The sequence below is a fragment of the Alosa pseudoharengus genome, unplaced genomic scaffold (assembly GCF_046254945.1).
Source record: "Alosa pseudoharengus isolate Yale_2024_CS ecotype anadromous, Long Island Sound unplaced genomic scaffold, YU_APseudo_1.1 YU_APseudo_1.1_scf_8, whole genome shotgun sequence".
Classification (NCBI taxonomy): domain Eukaryota; kingdom Metazoa; phylum Chordata; class Actinopteri; order Clupeiformes; family Clupeidae; genus Alosa; species Alosa pseudoharengus.
This window is the reverse complement of record NW_027468870.1, coordinates 20,293,121-20,317,476: the sequence shown is the minus strand read 5'-3', so window position 1 is coordinate 20,317,476 and position 24,356 is coordinate 20,293,121. Positions and strand designations below refer to the sequence as shown.

The following is a 24,356-nucleotide window of genomic DNA, read 5'->3' as shown; positions in this document are numbered from 1 at the left end:
ATGGCACGATCACAGTGAAAACAGGCTTATATCGGCTAATATCCACAATTCTTTTTATAACTAATAATTTTTAAAAAATGCAACCCAATGCCCCCCGTGTCACGCTGTTATCGATGACGTTGCGCGCCTGAACAGTGTAACGTGGCGTCCGCATAGTTCAACCTAACTTAATTCTCATTTTGTAAGTCTAATTTTGTAAATGGCATTTGGAGCGGTTAACTTGTACAGAAATGTCAGTCCGAAATTATACAAAATGTTCAAAATATTTGATAATTGCAAAACAAAAAACTAAAAAAGCGAGCACTTTGAACACTCCTGACTTAAATATTTACATGCATATTTTTGCCCATCTCTGTATTAATGCTGTAATATTGTGGCATTGCAAAATGTGTACCTAATTAGTCATAAAGCTGGGAAAAGACCCATCACAACAACCATCGCATCATGTAGAAACTACAGGACCAGCAAGGTTGGTTGTTACACATCTCGCCTTTCATTCCAGAGCAAGCAATGGATTGGAGCAGGGGAGGAATTTCAGTCTGAGTCTGAGAAGTCCATTCAGTCTTTCTGTGTTGGTAATTTACTTGAGACAAGGGGGAATCACTTTTCTTATTTAGTTGGCTTGCTTATTTTAGGTTAGTCTGATTATTTATGTTGCTCTAAAGAGAGAATATCGGATTCACCAACTCTTTAACACAGCTAACGGGTTAGCTGCGGGACACCGAACAATTTCACTAGGAGCTCCAGTTCAAATTCAACACCCTGCCCTCAACTACTGCAGTCATGTCTACGGCAGGAGATTTTGGCAACCCTTTGAGGAAATTCAAATTGGTGTTTCTTGGCGAACAGAGTGGTAAGTAGAGTAAAACATGTAAAATGTGTTTTAGTTTTGTGTGCACCTACTGAAAATATCTAAACTTGTTTGCTGCCTAGCTAATAATAGCAGGCTAGCCCGTTAGCTACCCGCCAAGCTAATAGACGCTCTGAAGGCCAGCGTTCCATTTGTCGCATAATCCTGTGTTCGAATCTGGATAGCTAACTAGCAGCGGTGTGGGTAGGGTAATAAAATGTCAAAATGTAGCTTCTGATAACTTTCTTCCTTAAGCTTTTAAACGGACGGCATGCCGATACACTGGATTATCTATATGTAATACATAGTATTAGTTATCATTGAAGCCAAAGAACTTGATTGCTTAGCATGACAAATCAGTAAGGAATAAACAGACACAATTCAGCAGGCTAACCAGCTTGCTAACCTAGCTTGTGCTTCGTTACTGAACTGTTGTAGGTTAGCTTACCATCTTCATTTATAAGATCCGACTTTCTTGGATCAAATGTGACACTCTATTATGTAGATATACTTGTAAATTAGATGCTAACCTAATCTTCTGTCCCAGAGAAAGTAAACAGTATACAACTAGTCGATCAGCATTAGTCATTTGCTAACAGCCCCTATCCAACTATCTATCGGCATCGACTTTAATCGGCAATTTATGTGGTTAGTTAAATATGAATGTGACATGTGACAGCTCTCTAGTGAAACAGCCAAACTTAGTGTGGATTTGCCTCTGACATATCTGTAAAGTCTTCTAGTAGGCCTATCAGATACAAATCTGCAACATCTTTGACTTTTAATATCATTGCTTAGTCTAGCTAACTCTACTGACGCGGTCTTCCGTCATTTAAACATGGCAGAATGGTAAAGGATAAGTATTCCTAATGACACGAGAGGGATCATATTTCCTTTTCCTTGTAAACAACTATCATAGTGACTGGTTTAGCTGAAGAACTGAATTCCATCGGACTAATTTATAAACCAATTTCATATGTCAATCGTAACGTCACATGCGTAGATTTGTAGCCCTTAAAGTTGTGTTTAAGCCTTGATTGGTTTCAATGTTTTTTATGCGGTCTGTAACTACCGAAAGTATACAACCTTCACTTAGTATCCTCTGCTATGAAGTCACTATTGTGCTTATTAAGTCACTAGTGTACCGGTACTTGCCACATGATTGCATTACACTCCCTTTCGTTAGAGCTTTCCTCTGGAGTGAGTCAATCAGTTCTCTATGTCATATGGGATGTTGTGCAATAAGGCGCTACATGGCCATCTTATGTAAGAAACTCAATACGTGTTGTGGTGTCGTATTGGGCTGTCCATTAAAAAATTAACAGTGGCCGTCATTATTGACTGGCTTTCTGACAAGATGATTTGATGAACGTCACCAGACACTGAGCATACCCATTGGGTGTGCCATAGGGTTAAAAGCTGTAACCATTTATTTTTCAGTATTGATGAACTTCACTTTGAAAGTTATTGGCGAAAACAAATACAAAACTTTGTATCTATGAATATTTACACAGGTACCCATTGGCCCTGTAAAGTAAGGCCTATTCAACTAGAATTTCCTTCAAGGGTCATTTTTAAAAGCTTCAGCATTTAATGTCTATCCAGCTTATACATGTAAATATCTGTTTGCATCTGCCTTCCTCTCTGTAGTGCTACATCTTTCCCTTGCAGGAGTGACCTGCAGGTTGATTGAGCATTTTAAGTCCGCCTGTCATTTTGGTCCGGCTCCTCAACTCCACCAACCCTTCAGAACCATTACAATGCTTGTCTTGTCATTCTTTTCAAAGTGCATATTTGTTTGTGGAGCTGTTTAGAATCACTTTGCTGCAGTAGGTTTTTCTGTTAGGTTACGGTGTCTCAGTAACACTGTGTGCTACTGTCGTCATGTTGACAAATCTTGCAGCATGGGTTGCTGTGTAGTGGTACGGCAATTATAGAAGTGAATACAGAACACGATATCCCCCACTGCTTGCTCCATCAGTTCTTATGCTACTTTACCAAGCGGTGCACAACAACGTTGGCTGTAAATCAAGCGGAGAAGCAGGCAGGAGGCGAGACAGAGAATACTGTCTTAATCTGCGGCGGTGAGCAGAAAGTAATGAAACTATCGTTCCCTGGACAAAAGCTCCTATTGATTTGGGAATATAAAGAGCTCAAGTCATGGAACGCTCAGCCTGCCTGTCTCGCTCCGCTCTCTCCTCCCTTTCTCCTGTTTCACACTTTCACCCCTTCCCACGTCTGGGCCTGTTCTTTTCTGTGTCTACTCTCTCTCTCTCTCTCACACACACACACACACACACACACACACACACTCTCTCTCTCTCTTTCTTTCTCTCTCTCTTTCTCTCACACTCTCTCACACACACACACACACACTCACACTCTCTCTCTCTCTCTTTCTTTCTCTCTCTCTTTCTCTCACACTCTCTCACACACACACACACACACTCTCTCTCTCTCTCTCTCTCTCTCTCTCTCTCTCTCTGTCTTCCTCAGCAGTTTCTTTCTGCAGGTTTTTGAAAAGAACCTCCTCTCCCTTAATAGATTGACCATGTTATTTAGCCAATTTCAGCATGTATCAAACAGATGAGATGTATTGGTTTCAGCCACAGGCTTTGGCTCCCTTAACAGATGAGGACACTTAAGTAAGCCTGGTTGTTGTGGAGATTAGGCTATATGATATCACCAGAGTTCATACAGGAGCCCTAAAACCTGTTAGTGAAATCTGCAATCAGCTAATTTAAGTGCATGCATATTTTTTACACACACACACAAAAAAAAAATCTCCTTTTGAGGATCCTTGGGAATAAACTGTAGGTGAATTCATGAATCCAAAAACGCTTCTCTCTGTAGGCAAAGGCACTCTCTATTCCAGATTCTCTATTCTTGTCATTTACTGGTGCATTGCCAGTCACAGACTTGCATAGCTGTGTGAGTCTGGGAGAGGTGACTTGTAGTAGCATTGTCCATTTCACCCTTGTCAAAGTACATTCCTGAATGTGTCCGTTGCCTCATTGTTTTGGGTTTAACTGATGTGTGTGGATGTTCAGTTAGAACCACATACCTCTTAGTGAAAATCACACTCTCCACTGCACACTCAACAGAGCACAGGAGTGTGATCTTTCTCACAGCTCAGACACCGTGTATGTGTACTGTCTGGTTTGCAGATGTGAAAGGAAAGGAGGAGATATGGCCGAGGCAAGATAACTTTTGCACAGATTTCTGCCGTAGCTTTCATCAAGTTTATTTAAGCTAGCAGTTGCCACGGAGATAGAGCGCAGTCATTTGGCACATACTGGCTCTTTTTCTCAGTCTGTTTCAGAGTAAATCTGCATCATAATGAGGGAAGGATTTCTGTATGATATATTGTTTTCCCTACAGACTAAACTCATTAAGTAAGGTTTCATGTTGTTAAACATATTTAGCTCAAGCTTCATTACGTTGTGTAAACCTGCTTGTTTCAGTATGATTACACTTTGAAAGCTATTTCTCCATCCCTTTTTTTTCCACAAATGGTGTTTGGTGTGCCAGAGCAGCTGTGCTTGGTGAGAACGATGTCTTACACATACACTTAGACTCACACGTATCTGGTTTTGAACATACTGAAGAGGATCTTGACCATCCTGCCGATAGGCCATCTCATGAAGCGATCGGTTCATTTTCAACTAGATGAGGGCTACATCAGCATTACACTCTATGAGTGTTCTGTTTAACGTAATCAGACATATTTGGGAGTTTATTATTTCCACATTACATGATGGGTATCTCACGTTGTCTCTGGACACGGTGTGACAGTTCCTCAAAGCCCACTTCCCAGCCATGAGTTTACATATCTGTGAATGTCTGAGTTCCTCCTGGGTTTTGTGGGAAGTATTTTTATGCAGTAAAAGTACATCCCCTATTCTCGACATTGCGGCCTTGCAATTTGCTCCATAAAGCGCAGTCTATGGGCTGCACTCGATGAAAACAAAATTATGTGGTTGTATGTGCTCATTGAGAAACTATTCCGTTGAGCTAGATAGAACGGCAGAAGCGCTACAGTCTGAAGTCGACAACAGTCGGATTGAGTGAGAGCCCCTGCAATTTACCTCTGGCTCATAGAAAAATTACCAGACTGAATGGCTGAATATTCTGTCATTTCTTTTAATTCACTTCAGTTGTCCATATATTTGTTTTCACCTAGTTGTCCCAAACCGGAAGTGGCTGTGATGTTTAGAATATGGAAACCTCAGGAACACAACAGTGATGTGACCACAGAGAATACCTGTCAACATTTAGCTTTCCAAAAACGGGAGATTTGTCTTTCGGGGGGGGGGGGGGGGTGGTCAGTGTTTATACCGGATCTGTGTTTGCATATGTAATACGTTTCATGCACGTGTTTCAACACTGCATTTTGGTCGTTGCTTTTACCTTACCATTACCTTACGCATGCCAGTTATGTATCCACCAGCTGCCTGCCTGCAGCCTACTTCCAAAACTCCAAAGCTGCTTGCTGTCTTATTTGGTTCCGAGGACACAAGTTCAGTGTATCAACAACACTCAATAAGAGTTTATGTGATGTGTTAATCAATTACATTTCCAACAATTTCACAACTAGCCCGCTTGCTTACGACGAGACTCAGGCTGCGCAGTCGGCACCCGCTTCCTTATTTGGGTTTTGTGTTGCCAGGTTTTAGCCTATGACAAAACGGTTGAAATTGAAACTTAGTGATCGTGTATGTGTAGGGTGTATTTCATACACAATCTGGCAACCTGGGAGACTAATAGAAAAAAATGAATGGATCAATGATTTTAAAAAGGAAGTTTGATGGCCATGCAAAGTACGGGAGTTTTCCGGGAGAAATAACAAAACGGGAGGGTGCCGGGAGATGACCTTGAAATAAGGGAGAACCCGGGAAAAACGGGAGTGTTGACCGGTATGCCACAGTCTCATGTCATTATGGGCTGCTATATGGCTGCCCCTGTACTGCTTTTGAGGAGCAGTTTAACAGGGCTGCAGGTGTCACCATGACCGTTAAAATGGTGTTGCTTTTTTTTCTTTCTATATTCTAAAGGATCTATCTGACAAGCTATAATTAACATTCCTTGCACCTGGACCTCTGGAGAATCAGTAGTGTGTAATTATGGAACAGCTGCTCTAGTGTCTCTGTCTCTCTGTCTGTCTGTCTGTCTGTCTGTCTGTCTGTCTGTCTGTCTGTCTGTCTGTGTGTGTGTGTGTGTGTGTGTGTGTGTGTGTGTGTGTGTGTGTGTGTGTGTGTGTGTGTGTGTGTGTGTGTGTGTGTGTGTGTGTGTGTGTGTGTGTGTGTGTGTGTGTGTGTGTGTGTGTGTGTGTGTGTGTGTGTGTGTGTGTGTGTGTGTGTGTGTGTGTGTGTGTGTGTGTGTGTGTGTGTGTGTGTGTGTGAGAGTCAGTTATACATCCATAATTCTCACCATGGCCAAAGTTCAAATGACCGTGAGAGCTTTTGACTTATTTTCATCAGCTTGGTAAAGCAATGCAGGTGGAAATAAACAAGGTTATTAGCTGAACTTATTCATGAGAAAGGGCCTGTTCCCATCACTGTCATGTGGCGAAGATGTATTTCCGGGCCATTAATCTCTAATGATTGTGTGAGACGGTGTCTACCTTGACTGTAGTGGAAGTCATATGAGTTATTCATGTTTGTACGCCTACTTCCTAATAGAAAAAAGCAGAGTAGCTTTTAAGACGGATTTGAAAAAATCCTGCTCAGGAAACTGCTCCTGTTGCCCTGTATCCACACTCCAGCTGAATATTTTAGAGGAGTTGGCTCTTCAAACATTTGCACAAAAAGTCTCTGCCTTTGTCTAAGCTCCAATTTTGTTAAAGCGGGTGCTATTTGAGTAGCCTACCTGATCTTCGTCAGAGCTGGGGCCTCTAAAGGTATGAATGAGCAAGTGTTGTTACTAAACTTAGCTGTAGGTGCATGCAGTCAGACTCCAGGAATGCGGAGTGGTTTTTCCACACTTGAGAAGGATCATATCCTCATGTCCTATCATGTATGTCTGTATGTGCCGCTTCTCACCACTGGCAGATAGGGACTTGGGGGCCTTGATCCTTTTTTGTCCCTCCAGAGTACCCTTACACTTGGACTGAACTGCGCTCTTTGTGGAATCGTACATATATGCTTTCAAAAGCACCCCTATGTTCCTCTCCCCAAACAAACAAATAAGCAAATAAACTAAAGAACCATAACAGTGCAGAGGAGAAGGCCCTGTTTTGCCCCATCAGCTCCATACTTTGCCCCTGCAGCCTCTGCTTTCTCTCCCTCCCCATCACCCAGTCCTGGCTGCCACAGCTGTGTTGTGTTGTTGTGATGTGCTGCGCTGCGCTGTGCTGTGCTGGTGAGTGGCAGACTTCAGTTACACGCAGTGACGCAGCAGAATAAAACTGGAAGCAGCAAGAACTACAAACCAGTTAAAAGAGAGGCTTCTCTCTCTCAAACTCTCTCTCACATTTTAATTCTTTATTTAAATCCACAAATCATATTACAACAGACAGGATTCAAATATTTCAAGAGATAAGATAGGGCTTTGTCACTCAATGGCATTCAGGGGTACAAAAAACATCTCCTGCGCCATACTGCAAGGCTGCCTATAGCTGCAGATATAGAGCAAAACTTTGCTAGCTGTTTTGTTTCTGCTGGAGAGCCCTGCCAGCCTTAACCCACACACACACACACACACACACACACACACATTCTGTCTCTCCCCCTTGACAAGTTTCTTCCCCTTGACGTGGCACTCCTATAAGCAGCTGTCACCTATTCCTTCGGGGGGTAAGAGAAGGGGGGGGGGGGTGACGGGTAGCTGGATGGAAGAGGACTCTCTTCTGTTCCACCAAATCCTACCCCCTTGCTTACCCCTAAGTGACCGACTTGTGTGAGCAGGAAGGCCTGCATTCCTCTGTGGGGTGGAAGGGCGGTGGCAGGGTCATGACCTCAGTCATGTCAGATAGCATGTCGCTCCAGCTGGTCCTGGCTCCACAGCTGGGATACCAACAGGCGTGGAGGTGCAAGGCTGAGCTCAACCCATAAACTATTTCACATCAGAGAAAGAAATAATACTGGCATTCTCAAATGGGTTTTCCCCTCCTCACTTGCAGTGTATTTTTGAGCATTTTAATTCCCTGTGCGTGCTCTCAGACTGGTGGGATGTGTTGTAGTTGGGGGATATATGGAGGAAGCAATCAGGGGGAAGTATTCCTTGTTTGTGTGTCCTGACTGCCCGACCGTACAGAAAATGAAAATGTTCTTAGTTATTTACTGTTCTTAGCTTTTAGTTAGTTTTTGAACTTTCATAGTTTTGACATACTTTTGTCATCCCATACACTAGAGTTCCTGTGAATTTAAATTTGTGCAGACATCAGAAATCAGGCCACGTTACAGTGTTAATGTGCAGTGAATGCTGTGTTTGTATGACTGCTGGAACACTGTAATTTACCTTTGGGGATGAATAAAGTATTTTTTTGTCTGTCTGTCTGTCTGTCTGTCCTCATTGAGCATAGCTGTTATCATGATCAGTGTGAATGTAGTAATAAAGTACTATAATTCGTATACGTGTGCTTTAGTATTCGGTGCGGCTGGGCTTTTTATCACAAGGCTTTCTGCCTTCTGAACAAGCAGTGCCCTACTTTGATGGGGATGTTATCAGTATGTGGTTGACTTGGAAGCGACAAGCACAACCACAATGATACAAGGTTACATCCTGGCGTGCTCATTGCCTTCGATTTGGACGCTGCGTGTATACAGTTGTTATAGTGTTTTGCAACATCATAGTCACTCTTCTTCACATCTGCGTGCCAACTAGTGTGGCTGTGGGAGTGCAAAGTGTGCAGGATTTAAGATGGTTTAGGCTGATGTGTCTCATCTGATGGCCTTTAAAGGTGCCATGTGTAAGAATTGAGGTATTAGCATGCTAAATTACTAGCCACAGCCCGACGGGTGTCATAATACCAGTTTCTGCCATGGGAGGCGGTATGCGGGCAACATAACCGCCAGCCAAACTGCAATACACGAATAACTCGCACGGCTTGTGGGCGTACTTGAACCAAAGAGTATACACCTGTCGGGCTGTGGCTAGTAATTTAGCATGCTAATTTAGGTTGATATCTCTGCAGCACTATACCTTGTCATTTTTTTTAATTACATCATCGCCCTTATTTCCTCTCATTCTTTTGATGCGTGTAGCTCATTTTTTTGGATATTTTTACCTCAATTCTTACACATGGCACCTTAAGTCACTAATGCAACATTGATAAGCCTCCTGTTCTCTCTTTCTGTTTCAGTGGGAAAGACTTCATTGATCACGAGGTTCATGTACGACAGCTTTGATAATACCTACCAGGTAAGTGAGCTCGCCCTGTCTTACTAGTTGCTAGTTGGCTGCAAAATCCTTTAAGATGGGGATTATTAATTTGAGTTGAGTAATAGCCATTGCAATACTTGAAAGTGTATTTATAAGTGTGGGAATATGGTTATGGATGTGGCCTTGTTCTTTTGTATGACCTGTGTTTCTGATCCCCCCCCCCCCCCCCTCCCCCCCCCTTAACCCACTCCTGTTCTACAGGCCACAATAGGAATTGATTTTTTATCGAAAACCATGTATCTTGAGGACAGAACAGTAAGTACATCCTTCATTTGGCTGATTAGTGGTCATTTGTACTAGCTATTGTATGATATTTTATATGTGGTTTATTGTGATACTGTCGAGTATATGCAATCACCCATGTTAAAGGTGCTGTGAGCATTTCTTTCAAATTTCCACAAGGAACCCATATGTGTCCATTCAATCCATCCATAGTCTGTGTAGTGTTCAAGCAAAATGATTGGCTAGCAGGGACGTCCATCATTTTGAAACCGCCCTCATTTGCTCGTCCTTTAACATGCTGAAGCTTTAGTCATAGAATCAAATGAAATCAAACTTTTTGTATACACTACTTTTTGTGCAGTATTGCAATACAATGTGTGTAACAGAGCAAAAGCACAGATACATGTAAACGTATAAATAAAACAAGACCTGTGTATAAATAAGTGAATAAAACAAATAAAACCTACACGGAGACCTCTGGCATAATAGAACACAAAACCCAGGGGACACGCCCTTTTGTTTGAAGGCTTGTTATCTCTCACAGCATCTTTCAAATCAGAGTTACTGTGCTTCTGATGTGTGAAGTTGTCTGAGCACCAGTGTTTTAAAAAGGAATCTTAAAATGAAATGCAGGTGCATCTCAAAAAATTAGAATATCATGGAAAAGTTCATTTTGTCCCGTAATTTATTTCAAAAAAAGTAAAAGTTCATTGTCATAGTTCAAAGTCATATTCATGAAACAGATTCATTACAGATTCATTACACAGTTTCAAGTGAATGTGTAGTGACAGTGAAATATGTCAAGCCTTTTTAGTTTTATTCTTGATTATTCTAATCTTGATGATTGACCAAATGCAGAATCTCAGAATATTACAATGAAGAATTTATGATCCAGAAATGTCGACCTGAGAAGAACTCGGCAATGGACTTTGTTTCCATGATATTCAAATGTTTTAAGATGCACTTGTATAAGACCCATGACTGTGTATGTAAGTGTGGTGTGAAATGAGAATGAAATTAAATGTTTTTAACATGGATCACAGCATTACTGCAGGCACTGTTGGTAGTGGTGATGTGATCTGTTGAGTCATGCCGGCTGTTAAATTCTAATGTAACATTGAACTGGATCTGAGTCTACAACTCTCCAAATCGCTTACCTAGGAACTAACATGAACTTTATTTCAACAAAAATAGGCCACTAACATGTCGTGCATCCATTATAAAATGGCTGTGAGATGTATTAAATCCAAGGCAATGTACATTACCAAACATACAGTAAATAAAAGCTCAAGCGTAGACAGTATATGAAGGTCCATTTATTGTCAAGGCCTATTTGGATGCTGACACTGGGAAACCACTTCTCAGGTTTGGGCAAGCAAATTGGAGCACTCACTTGCCCAGTGGGAAAGCTGGGGGTGGGGGGTATGATTTGTCCAGCCCTGTGTAGGCGTTCAGTAGACATGATGACGTATCAAACACACCCAAATGTCTGCTAGATTCTGTCTGGTCAACTTCCTGCCCCACCCACCCTTACAGGGATTGTAGGATATCACCCTGACATGAAGGAACCTCATACTTCTTTATTAGCATACCTTCATGATCAATCTGTGGACAGTGAACTGAAAAAGCATAACTAATAATAAAAGCCCTATAATCTGCGTTGTTTGCTGAGTAAACAGTGAAAGGGTGTTAACCTCTTTCTCCCTGAGTCTGTGTGTGTGTGTGTGTGTGTGTGTGTGTGTGTGTGTGTGTGTGTGTGTGTGTGTGTGTGTGTGTGTGTGTGTGTGTGTGAGACGGTGTTGACTGCAGAGGTGGGAAGCCTCTATGGCCCCACCATCCTTCCAGGTCCAGGGTAGAACCTCTACTCCCCCCCCCCCCCCCCCCACTCCCCTTCCTCCAATGCCTCCCACTGCGTTCTCTTTCTCTACATTCTTTCAGTCGCTCCTCCTTTTCCCCCTCAGTTTCCCATCCACGCCTTCACACTGTTTTACATTCTCTTAGCCCCTCACATCAGCTGATCCTGTGTTTAGCTTTATATGATTTATTTATGTTACTTATTTGGTTAAAACTGATGAGCTATTTTTGGTTTCTACCTCCGAAACCTCTGATTTGCATACCAGCATGTGCATGCCTGCTTGTGCATTTTTTTTGTTTTGTTTCTTTGTCTTTTTTTCCATTTCTTATTCTGTTCAAGTCTTCTCTTGCTCCTTTCTTTCTGTCTTTGTCTATCTTTCCTCTCCTGCTCAGTCTTTCTTTTTCTCTCTCTCTTTTCTCTTCTGTTTGGTTGTGTTTGCGTTTTCCCTTTATCATTTGTGCCCATCCCACACAGATCAGGTTGCAGCTGTGGGACACGGCGGGCCAGGAGCGCTTCCGTAGCCTCATTCCCAGCTACATCCGCGACTCGGCCGCCGCCGTCGTTGTGTACGACATCACAAGTAGGTACCCCACCAGGCTGCCCTGCCCTGGTGCGCTGACCCCCCTGCCCTCCGTCCAGTTCCCTCCTTCTCTCACCACTTCCTCTCTTCCCCCTTCTCTCCCCTTCCCCCTTCTCTCCCCTCCCCTCTTCTCTCTGCTCTCTCTCTTTCTCTCCACTCTCTTTCTCTGCTCTCTCTCTTTCTCTCTGCTCTCTCCTCTCTCCCCTCTCCTCTCTCTTTCTCTCTGCTCTCTCTCCTCTTCTCCTTTTCTCTCCTCTCTTTCTCCTCCTCTCTCCTCACCCTCTCCTTTTTCTCTACTCTCTCTGTCTCTTTCTCTCTCTCTCTCCATCCCTCGCTCCTCCTCCCCCTCCTCCTCCTCCTCCTCCTCCTCCTCCTCTGCTCTCTCTGGTGCTAACACGACTGGCTAGGTGCGGCTGCAGCTTTGGGACACGGCAGGCCAGGAGCGTTTCCGGAGTCTCATCCCTAGCTACATACGAGATTCCACTGTGGCCGTGGTTGTCTTTGACATCACAAGTGAGTGTGGAGAGAAAAAACAAACGAAACGCGCCGAAAACGTCGCTGGAGGAAAAGCAAAGCAGACAGCGCTGTCTGGAAAAAACAAACGAAACGCGCCGAAAACGTCGCTGGAGGAAAAGCAAAGCAGACAGCGCTGTCTGGACGTCCTCCTCAGACGTGTCTCTCTTTTCTTCGCCTCTTTTGCTTCCTGAGTCCAACGGTTTTTTTTTTTTGCTCATTTGTTTTTTTTTTCTCTCTCCTCTTTTTCTGTCCCCTTTCATTTCCATGTCGCTTGTTTGATTTCTTGTGCCCCTTCTCTTTTCTTGTCCTTTTGGGACTATGGCGTGCTGAGCATACTCTCTGAAAGCAGAGTTTTTGCCATCCGTTTTGATGTCATTTCATTGGTAACAGTGTTGTTGTAGTTGAATCTTTTGATGTACTTCATCAATAGTTGAACAAATTCATCAGTTGTAGTTCCCATGGAAGGTCATGTTGGGAGACTTCCTTTAAGTTTGGACATGAATGACTGCACTGGAGCCACTACTTTTATGAAGTTGACTTTCCATATATCTATCTCTAGCCTATACTTCAGCAGGGACATATGTAGTATATTTCGACATTTTTGACGAATCATTTTTGACAAATCATAACTGCATCAGATGTGTCTGTGGTCTGTAAGAAAGACTAATTTGCATTATTTAGTTTGGACTTGTCTGATTCTCTTTTGTCTGACCCATGCCAAGATAAGAATGGGTGCAGTGCACTGATTTGCAGAGTGTACAGAATTGCACCACAAAGAGTGCACTTCAGTTTGTTGGTTTTGGAACTCTGATGGTAATAGTCAGAGAAGTAATGAGTATAAGATCAAAAGACTCCAAGCTCCCGTAGAGTATATTGTAGATGGGATTTGTAGTTTATTTCTTGTCAGTAGAAGAGTTGTATTTCCGTATTGTGACCTGCTTCATTGCTTTTATCTCATTTTCTTATGCTTTCCTTTACAAGCGCCAAACACTCCACAGAGTCATTTAAACATAATCATCTATCATCAGCTGCCAGTTGAACTGAAGCTCAAACTATTGTTTTTCTTCCCTTCTTTAACACTACCGCTCTCTTTCTCTCTATCTTTCTCTTTCTCTCTCCCTCTCTCTCTCTTTCCCTCCTTCTCTTCCTCCCCATCTGTCAAATTTCATGTTAGATGTCAACTCCTTCCAGCAGACCACAAAGTGGATCGATGATGTCAGAACAGAGAGAGGAAGTGACGTCATCATCATGCTTGTGGGAAACAAGACAGATCTTGCAGATAAAAGGTTTGGACTCTATTGGATTGTTTTGTGAGGTTTGAAATGACGACTGTGGCCATAGTTATATATTGTATTATTCATATATTGTTTTTTTTCTGGCAAAAGGTTTTAATTCCACCATCCAAATGATTTAATATATTTGCTAGAATAGAATGCCCACCAGTGTCTAAACTAAAGCCATGACCAGTAAATGTGGTTCTAAATATATATATTTTTTATAAGTACCTAACAGGCCAACCGTTGTAAAATGAAAGTTCTTTCCCAAAAGAATTGATTTCATCCCTTTCATTTGCTGCAGGCAAGTATCAATTGAGGAGGGCGAAAGGAAAGCCAAAGAGCTAAATGTAATGTTTATTGAGACAAGTGCTAAAGCAGGCTACAATGTGAAGCAGGTGAGTGTGTGTGCGTGTCTGAGCCGTGAGCTCCAACATGCTGCTGCTGCTGATGATCCTCCCTCTCCCTCTCTAGACGTCTTCCAGCCGGGCCCACAGGAACATTCAATTCTGTTCAGTGCAGTTCTATTCAGTTCTATTAAATTAAGTTAAATTCAACTTTTATTCATTTTTGCAGCACCATTAACAGTTGACATTCTCTCAAGACTCTGCTCTCTGTGATTGAGGGAGGGCTAATTCGTATTGAGGCAGGTCATCTGTGACTGAGAGAAAAGCTAACTCGCCTTGCGTCATTGGGTGGAGTCGAAGTTTTCTAATTAGAGGTTACTACTCCAGAGTGAAACTTGAAATGCATCTACCCAGACATTTGCACATTTACACCAACCAACATCCCAGTGTGTGGCCACAAGAGCCATTCAGACATGTACTAACACAGGTTCACACAAGTGTCTTTAAAACTAGAAGAGAATCTTTTGAAGACCTAGATAGGCCTGTTGCATTATCATCACATGCGTACTGGGTAGAGAGCTGCGAACATGCACGCATAGGGGAGACCAGATTGGGTACATGGAGACTTGGTTTCCATGGGAACCCCCGGGATTGGATTGGATAGAAACAGCCACAGCAGCATCAAGAGCCGCGGCAAGCATCTTTATTTCAATGTTCTTACACTATTTCTCTCTTTGTCGTGTGTGTGTGTGTGTGTGTGTGTGTGTGTGTGTGTGTGTGTGTGTGTGTGTGTGTGTGTGTGTGTGTGTGTGTGTGTGTGTGTGTGTGTGTGTGTGTGTGTGTGTGTGTGTGTGTGTGTGTGTGTGTGTGTGTGTGTGTGTGTGTGTGTGTACGTGGGTGGCATCTTCTGTTGTCCCAGACAAATCACCACAGAGGAGGGTGAGCAGAGAGCTAAGGAACTGAATGTTCTGTTTATCGAAACAAGCGCAAAGACAGGCTACAATGTCAAACAGGTAGAAAGAGCGCATGACCTTTGACCTCTGCGCTCATGAACACCATCACGCCTGCTCGCTCGCTTGTGTGCTCTAATGCATCAGGGAGACTCTGTGTCCAGTCATTTGTAAAAGGTCGCTCTGGCCTTCAAGTATCAAGCTCTGCATCTGGAAAAATGAGTCTTGGTGGACAGATACTAGATTTTTTTATATTTTAATCAAGTGGGGTTTTAATCTCATCTTATTTTTTCTCTCACAATAGTCAGTACATAAATTTGCATGGTTCTGACTCTCCAATAAATTGTTGAATCACATCGCACATTCATCAAATCTTTTTTTTTACTTATTTAATGATTCATGACCAATATGTCTGATCATTTTACGATTTTCATCCTTCTGGAGTAATTTGTATCCGCTTTGGTTCGTTTGTGATGCACACCTTTATTTGAGCTTTCAACCATGCCACTAAAATGCAATTTGTTTATCTGGTGTGAGCTTGCATATGCACAGCTTCTCTTGAGCTTTCATTGTGTGTTAACCGAGGATTATCTTCATGGCGAAATATCTTAACACAATGTTAACGTGTCCTTATAACAGAAAGGGAAGAGATGCACGGTGTGTTGCATGCTATGCATTTTGAATACTACATGCCCACCTACCCAGTTTTACTTGTCACTTTAGATTAAAGTAAATTAACCCTTAATAAAGGTGTACTGTCACACCGGTGTGACAGGAATGTTGGACTATGAACGTTCTAAAGAATATCTGGGTTCATTCAGAGCCTTATAGATACCTTTATATGGCTCTGGGTTCATTGAATTCAACATAGAATTTTAGAACCTTGAGTTGTTGCGGAATGGAATCTTATATTAGATTGTTCAAAAACCCACACTGATGGAGCTCCACTTGCACCTCAGGGGTGTACACACTTCTAGAGCTTTGGAGCTCCACCTGCACTTCAGGGGTGTACACACTTCTAGAACTTTGTCAGGCAATAGGACCTCTTACTAGAGGCTGTGTGCCGCCGGTGACCACAGCCGTATCAAATATCAATAATACAAATAAATAAAAAACATAAATATACAAGCCATAACTCTAGGAGTTAATTCATTGTTAGTGGTTTAATGCCAGAGAATGTGACACCAGGTAAGTAAATGAAGAAGGAAATTGCTGGGAGCTGGGATTTGCATGCCGGACGTGTGTGTGTCTGTGGTGGCGCTGACCATAAAGCCGTGACTGGATGGTACTAGTGATGTTTGTTTGTTTTTAGTGCTGATGTGGTTTGTTTCTCCTGCAGCTTTTCAGACGTGTGGCGGCTGCACTGCCTGGCATGGAGAGCAACCAGGACAAGAGCAGAGAAGACAGTATCCTTCCTCTGAAAGTGTGGGTGTCTGTGTGTTTGCGCGTGTATGTGTGTGTTATGACTGACCATCAGAGTGTGTGCACAAAAGTATTTGTGTGTGTATTGTATGTGTGTGTATTGTGTGTGTGTGTGTGTGTGTGTGTGTGTGTGTGAGTGAGAGAGAGATTGTGCTAATATGACTGTAGGTGCAACCAAGTAAACACTGTGCGTGCGTGTGTTGGTGTGTGCAGGTGTGTGTTTGTGCATGTGTGCAGGTGTGTGTGTGTGTGTTTGTCAGCCCATTTGTTGATCTCCTTGACTGGCGTTTCCCAGTGATCGATATTAAGCTGCCAGCAGACTCACCAGAGCAGCCTGTCAGTGAAAGTGGCTGCTCATGTTAAGCCTTGCACCACAGCCACCTTTACCAATCTCTCTCTCTCTCTCTCTCTCTCTCTCTCTCTCTCTCTCTCTCTCTCTCTCTCTCTCTCCCTCACTCTCTGTTTCTTTGCTCTACCTTTACTGTATGTCCTGTACGGTCTCTCTCCCTCCCCCATTCTTTCTGCACCACTTCCACTCTGAGCACTCACATTATGTCGTTCTATACCCCTCCCTCTATTCCTCTCTCTTTCTCTCTCTCTTTTTCTCTCTTGTCTCTCTGCTTGTCTTTCGTTGTCGGGCTCAGCATCGCTGCTTCACTAAAGCTCGCACCATCATCCTCCATCCCTCAGCTGCAGTGTCAATATCCCAGCCTGGGAACACCAAGAGAACACTACCTGTCCATCGTCATTGTTGTCGTCGTCGTCGTTGTTGCCGTGGTTTTTTGCTGACTCACTGAGAAGACCTTAAGCTTAACAAGCACAATGTGGATGTGAATGGTGTTGCTTTTTCTTTTCTCTGTTGTCATGGTTTCATGTTTTTTTTTTCTTCGTTCATTTTTTCTCTTCTTTTATCGTCCATCTCACTTCCACTACGGTGTTTGGAGAAGAAGTTGTCATTGTTTTTGCATAACCTTGTAAAGCACTGTATCATGTTTAATTTTTGTGTGTTTACCTATGTGAACGGATACCCAACCGAGATACTATTGAGAACACTTGTAACGTTTAGAGGTGGCCACTGGCCATGAATTGTGTACAGGACCCACTCAGTAACTGTGCCGCTCTCAGTTCATCTGTGCAGTGTACAGTTCTATGAGCAAATGTTGAGCTCACATCACCACAACGCAGGATCATTTCAAGCGTGCAGTCAGAGTGGGTGTAGTGATGTGACTGTACAACACATCTTTCACAATACCATTTACAGCAAGTTTACACCACGATTTGGACCTGTGTGTCTGTCTGCAAGCAAATGTTTTGTTCAGTTTTCACTTTAAATACATTATGTCACTTTCTTCACTGGTGAAGAGTTGCAATCAACAACACACAGTCAAATTAGACTGCTGTTCTGCCCCTACCTGCCAGTTACAAAATGTATACAGTTTATAGTTGTGTACATGGTTAAAATAAAACACCCTGTTTGGGTCAGTACATCAAAGTCGGAAGAGTAAGCAACTGTAATGAGAATTATGTTTACAAATGATGGATTTTGATGAGTAAAATTGACTCTCATATTGTAAGCCACTGTGTGGCCTACGAGGTCATGGATTGGTTGGCCAGACTGCCATGGCAACAAGACGAGTGCTCAGAGTACTTCCTGGTCTGAACAGTTCCCAGAATTCTCCTCTCCTAGCTCTTACTTTTTACCTCAGCTGCCAGGTCACTGTTTTTTTCTTTTTAAGCAGTTTCTTTCTTTCTTTCTTTTTTTTTTCAATCGAGACTTTTCATAAGTCGCACCAGATTAAGTCATCTATAGATTTTAAAAGAGTGTAGATTAAAAAATGTATGCTTCAAAAACCACAGTAGATGTTAATAGGGCTTCTTTTGTATATTGAGGGAAGTATCATACATCTTTTACTTATATCAGATAATATGCAGCCATGCCTTCTAAGTGTTCCGTTTAGGGCTTCCACTGGTTTGGTTATATTGTTAGCATTGTAAAGTTTGATTTTCATGTTATTATATATCGATTCTTTAGATAGAATTAATTTTTGTTTTCTTTTTTAATGAAAATTATTGAACATGTTGATCAAGTCGATCATGTTGTTATATTTATTTGTACTGGATCATACGTCACACTTTTTAATGTTAGCAACAGATTTTTTTTTTAAGAAAAACATGTCCTGCCCCTGAAATCATTGTCTATGCTAAATCACATGCCACCTAACATCCCCACCTAACACAGTCAAATTTCTAATTCATACCGTGAACAAACAAACATACAGTGCAATGTGGTTATTTTATTTTGTCATATCTTTTGGAAGAAAACTCAGCCCATGATTTATCCATCACTAGTGTGTGTCCTCCTGTATATTGTCATGATTTCTGTTTGGACGGGTTTTAACGGTCACTGCTGTGTGCTGTTGTGTGATGCTGTGCACAAAGCCCATGATTTGCACTGCTAGATATCATGTGTGTCTTATTGACATCCCTAATAAAGAACTGTATTTAGTAACTCTGCACACGCAGGCCCTTTCTTTCCAGTGGGTGCTACCTTAGCAAAAAAGTACAGCAATTAGAAAAAGACTGCATGTGTTGTGATTGTGAAAATTACAACTAGAAAATGGCTGCATGTGTTGTGATTCTGAAAATTACAACTAGAAAATACTGCATGTGTTGTGATTGTGAAAATAAAATTAACACAGAGCAGATTTGACTTTTTGGCTGAACTACCACACAGTGTGAGTATTAAGGTTAATGTAAGGCCAAATATCAAGCAAACATTTTGTAATCTACTTGTTTTGGTTTGCCACCTGTAACTGATGCTGTGGCTTGTTAAACAAACACATTGATTGGTTTGAGTGTTTCAAATTATGTGGTAATTGTTGATGGTCAGTCCAAAAGTAGGAATACAATATTGTTAATATTTCTGAAGAAACATCAGAACCACCTCCAAAGAGTATAGAAGGCTTCCTTACTCTATGCCATCTCTTCTCTGATGTGGAAGATACTGTCTCCCTCTAGGGGTAATATTGGGAAAAGCATATATATGCAAGCTGTGTTTGGATACTTTTGGAAATCATAAAAATAAATCAACAGGGCACAGGAGCTGACATTAAACAACTTTATTACATGGCTGAAAATGCATGTTTACATGTCCACATTAGGTGATAAGTCTTGTATTGGTCTGATGACTACATGTAGTCTAAATAAGCTTCAGAGGAATTTCTAGTCTGCAGTCATTTGGTCTTTTAATGGAGAACCAAAAACCTCAGGCAGTTTCTAACAAATGCTTTGTTCACATTAACATAATGCAAATATAAACATTTCATTATAAAAAAATATAAAGTCCAAAAAAAAAAACAGGGTTCCAAGGCTAGCAATGAAGCACATTTTCAGGTTGGTATTTTTGCACATACTTTCTTATATGCTTATTTGTGCCTGCTGTTTTTCTATACATTATGTACAGGTGGTGTCCTAAAAATAATTATTTCGAGAAGCAGACACTATCTGTGCATGATGAAGTACGCTTCATCTCCATGGTTGTGCAAGTGGGTAATTTCTAATTTAATAAATGTTTTATAACCGCAAAATATAGTGTATGTTTTCAATCTGTAATGCAAGCATCCAAAGGTTTGTGCAAATGTATGACAGGTGACGTGCTTCCCTGGCTAGTCAGAAATAAGAATAGGCCTACAGTCAAGGCGTGCGCAATAACAGCTGCTTAAGGAACAGCTGAGCTGCCTATCATTTTGACCCAATCGATCAGGTGCACCACTGGTGCAGGTAGTGTTCTGATGGTCCAGAGAGCCTTTGGTGGTCCTCTCCTAGCATAACCAGAAGGGCATCCACAGGAACGACCGCATGGCAGCGCCCGCGGCCATGCCCGCCAGCAACCCCAGTGCCACCGACTCGCTTATGCCATCATCGTACGGCTCATGGTGGATGTACACATGCTGGGCCCCTGAAATGGGGAAAGAGGAGAGGAGAGGAGGTTTTACTCCATTGTGTAAAACAAAACCCAATACATCACATACTGTAGAATTCTAATGGGACACTTGTGGATGTTCTTATGTAACTGTTAAAGTGTCTAATAAAATGAGATGTTATGTGTCAACAACAAATGTTGACTTACAGTTGGTTATAGTAAAGTATACGAGAGAAAGATAGAATAGACACAACAGCTATGAGACTTTTGTGAAAATCAGTGTTTACCTCCAGTACCAGGGGCTACGTAGACATTGTTGTGGCCGTCCACTCTAACCCGCTGATAAGTCTCATCGTGGGGATCATAAGCGAACACCTGAAGAAACAACCAAGATCATTTTAAAATACACATTATCACACAAATGTGTATTTCCAAACTAGTGTTTTTTTCTTAATCAGTGAAGATTTGGCTATGCCATCTGATTTCCAACATTCCTCTACTGTGTATTATCATATACACAGCAAGTTTTAAGTATTTGGCAAACACATTTGTCCAAGGCAACTTACAACATATTTGGAAAGTGTAGTAGAGAAATACAAAATACAGAATATAACCATTAAATTGTACAGCTTAACATTTCTCTTATGTGGTGTGGCAGAGACTAATGCTTTGAATAACTGAATGTGCGATCCGTGTTCGACTCAGACTTACCGCGTTACTCTTGGCATCCATGATAGTAAGATTCCATGCCCTGCAATGACAATGACATAAAAATATGTGAATACATTTTCATTTCATGATTTAGAAGACGCTTTTCCCCCCATAGCCATTCTATTGGGTAAGGTGAGTAGTGGGGAGAGATCTGACTTACAGCGCCTCGTCTTCGCTGTTGGCACACAGGATGATGTCCGAGCCGTCCTTCATGGTCAACACCAGCAGGTTTTCTCTCGGGTGACTGTCTGGTGGGAGCACACCTGTGGGCAGAGATATCGAGGTGACATCTACACAAGCAAACTGCACCCTTGGTGACCTTTGACCTTAATGAACAAGTGAGTGAATAAACAGAACCTGGATGATGCTTTTTCAGATATCACCTGCACATGGAAAGGAGCTATGTAACACATACCCACACACTCTCTCTCTCTCTCTCTCCATCTCTCTTTCTCCCTCTCTCTCCATCTCTCTCTCTCCCTCTCTCTCCATCTCTCTCTCTCTCTCTCTCCATCTCTCTTTCTCCCTCTCTCTCTCCATCTCTCTCTCTCCATCTCTCTCTCTCTCTCTCTCTCTCTATTTCTATTTCTCTGCCAGACAGGCCTCAAGCAGATGAGTCACTGCTTTTTGAGCTACATTCTGTTCGAGGTCTCTTCTATTTATAAGGGATTTCCAAATCCCCAGTCAACCATATTTTCACCCTATAAAGCACTCAACTCTGTACAACGCCTTGAGACCATATCAATTATTGATGGTTCAATATAAATGCAGAGAATTGAATTGAATTGAATATATCCAGCCGGAGAATCTTAAAGCAACACAATGCAGTTCTGATGCTACACTGACAAACAATACGGAGAATGAAGTCTCTGACATTACCAGCGTGAGCCTGGATATTGCCCTATGTAACGTTGTTGATGGGATAGGATCATCCTTTTTAGGACCCTTGTAGCCTGGATATTGCCCTATGTAACGTTGTTGATGGGATAGGATCATCCCTTTTAGGACCCTTGTAGTTTTCTGACTAACTGGGTACAATTTTAGCGGTAAAAGGTGTAGAATATTGACACCAAGCGGCATAGATATCAATCAAAGATTCTAGAACAGAGCTCTGTTCTAGAATCTTTGATATCAATGCTTCCATGGGATATCTTTAAAGCAGGGCCAGGTCTGTTCCAGATACATGTGGGACAGAGAGCTGAGGGGCTACTCACCGGCACACTCCAAGCCGGACTTGACGGCGACGCAGGAGTTCTTCAGCCCCACCCGAGTCTCGTAGTCTCTCCGGCTGTCTGACTTGTAGAAGACGAGACTGCCATCGATCCACAGGTCACACCAGTTCAGCTTCCAGCGCTTCAGCATGGAGGCTGTGGGAGGGAAACGCAGGTGATCAACAACAACAACAACAACAACAACAATGACAATGACAACAATAACAACAACAACAACAACAACAACAACAACAATGACAATGACAACAATAACAACAAGAACAAGAAAACTACGCAGTGAAGAAAGTGACATCTGGTGGCTATTGTCCATGAAATGGGCCTTTAGTCCAGATTTAAAGAGAGCGTGTGAGCAATGAAACGGGATTGTCCCTCTCTAATTCTATGATTAAGAGGTCAGGGCATTCACAAAGTGAACACTCTCTCACAACATCTAACATCTCTGAGCTTATTTAGCCCAACACATCCCAAATGGCAAAACTGTTACTGTAAATAGTTTATTGAAAGATGATCTATCAAAGTTGTTCATGAAGACTGATAAACATTTCCAGAGTTTAATTTCTGCCAAGACAGACAGACATATGTGATATGTAGTCTCCCAAACCACCTCCCTCTGAAATATTGTGTCTGTGTCTTGTATTATACATAGAGATGGTTCTGAAAACCCAGTTTAGGTTACAGGAGGCATTCTCCTCTACATTGAATCACGTCAGACTCCAGCCACTGACACACAGACAGCTAATCAGATTAGTCTCTCAATAAGACAACAGTTTCATAACAGCCTTCTCCACCAATAGAATCAACATTTTCAGTACTTTCTTGATAAGATATAGAATCAGTGTCACAGTATGTTAAATTATGACCCTGTTATTACACAGTATAGGTGAAATTGCAATACATGCAACTCAGTCATTAATAACTATTGCTTTGTTGTTATTGCTGAAATTCTGTACAAATCTGTGTCATCATCTGATGGTGTGGACACCATAGAAAAGATATCACCTTACAATTACAAATAGTTATTTTAGTTAATTACTGTTGGAATGATGCATGCACCTCTCTTATGTACACTTAAAATAACAAGAGGAAGATCTCTTCAGCTCACATGGAGGATTAGTTTGCTATTCTTTTGCCCCACTGTTCCTTACTTTAAGCGTGTACCTATTATGTAATTTAAAAACAATAGCAACAACAAAAATGGCATATTCATGTTTGTAAATAAATATTATCTCTAGCCCCTAATAACTCCCCCAATACTTTGCAGTACTGTTGTAAGAAATGTCACTCACTTTTTCTCCACAGCCAGCCAGACTTCATGAGAGCCATTCTGGTTCTGGTCCAATTCAAGCACTGAGGTGACAAAGATCCGTAAAATACTTCCCCAGGATATCCTGTAAGGTGCTAGAGGAATGTCTCTCTGTTTGTCTGTCTCTGTGGAATGTTTCTGTGAGCACAGGTGGCAACAGTGGCCTTAAATTGGCTACCTGTGGTGGGAGGGACCAGAGGGAATGTTCTACAGAGCGGAGTCGGCTGTGTGCTTGTCACTCACCACTGGGTCAGATGATGCCCTTTATAATCCCCTAATAGAGAAAGAGAGGGAGAGGCATGGGATGTAGCTCAGCAGATTATCCCAGATTAGAGGAATATACCAAGTACAACACCACCCCTCCTCCTCTTCTCATCTCATGATGTCACCTACTGGAATTTTCTGCCAGTCCAATTCATTCATCTTACACACTCCTTTGCCTTACTGTTTAATGCCATGCATTCTTACAGGTGAATGGCAATATACACCACACAGTAGACACACACACACAGACACACACACACACACACACACACACACACACACTCTCTGTGACACACTTGAAAGCACACACACATCAAGAAACATCTTAATCCCTGGGTAAATTTAGCTTCAGGGGCAGCAGTTGTAAAACAGATTCAGTGGGTCATTGGTGGGGACGTTTGGGGATGTTTTTTTTAGCCTGTAGATGTTAAGTCGACTCACGTGTGTGATATTGTTAGTTCCAAAAGTTATTTTTAGGATAGCACATATTCTGAGAAGGACAGGGACCTTAGGAAAGATCCCAATT

At 42.0% G+C, this 24,356-nt stretch overlaps 2 protein-coding genes across 5 annotated transcripts; one reads left to right on the top strand and one right to left on the bottom strand.

Moving 5' to 3' along the window:
- Positions 1–368: 368 nt before the first annotated feature.
- On the top strand, positions 369–18,907 carry rab6a (RAB6A, member RAS oncogene family). 4 transcript variants are annotated; one of them, XM_076275286.1, is made up of 8 exons: positions 369–853; positions 9,153–9,211; positions 9,434–9,487; positions 12,297–12,402; positions 13,580–13,691; positions 14,946–15,039; positions 16,316–16,382; positions 16,694–18,907. In XM_076275286.1, the coding sequence occupies exons 1-8, from the start codon at positions 784–786 to the stop codon at positions 16,759–16,761; spliced, it is 630 nt and encodes a 209-aa protein (XP_076131401.1). In that variant the 5' UTR covers positions 369–783; the 3' UTR covers positions 16,762–18,907. The 4 variants fall into 4 exon arrangements, with proteins under 4 accessions (XP_076131401.1, XP_076131400.1, XP_076131399.1 ...); XM_076275285.1 differs by lacking the exon at positions 12,297–12,402 and adding an exon at positions 11,784–11,889 and having other exon boundaries at positions 378–853; XM_076275284.1 differs by lacking the exon at positions 14,946–15,039 and adding an exon at positions 13,984–14,077 and having other exon boundaries at positions 454–853.
- A 1,312-nt stretch (positions 18,908–20,219) lies between these two features.
- Positions 20,220–23,586, bottom strand: plekhb1 (pleckstrin homology domain containing B1). Its single transcript, XM_076275228.1, has 6 exons — positions 23,550–23,586; positions 22,246–22,398; positions 21,192–21,294; positions 21,032–21,071; positions 20,608–20,695; positions 20,220–20,356 (listed from the first exon to the last, which is right to left on the bottom strand). Exons 1-6 carry the CDS (start codon positions 23,584–23,586, stop codon positions 20,220–20,222), a joined length of 558 nt encoding a protein of 185 aa, XP_076131343.1.
- Between the last annotated feature and the right edge of the window lie 770 nt (positions 23,587–24,356).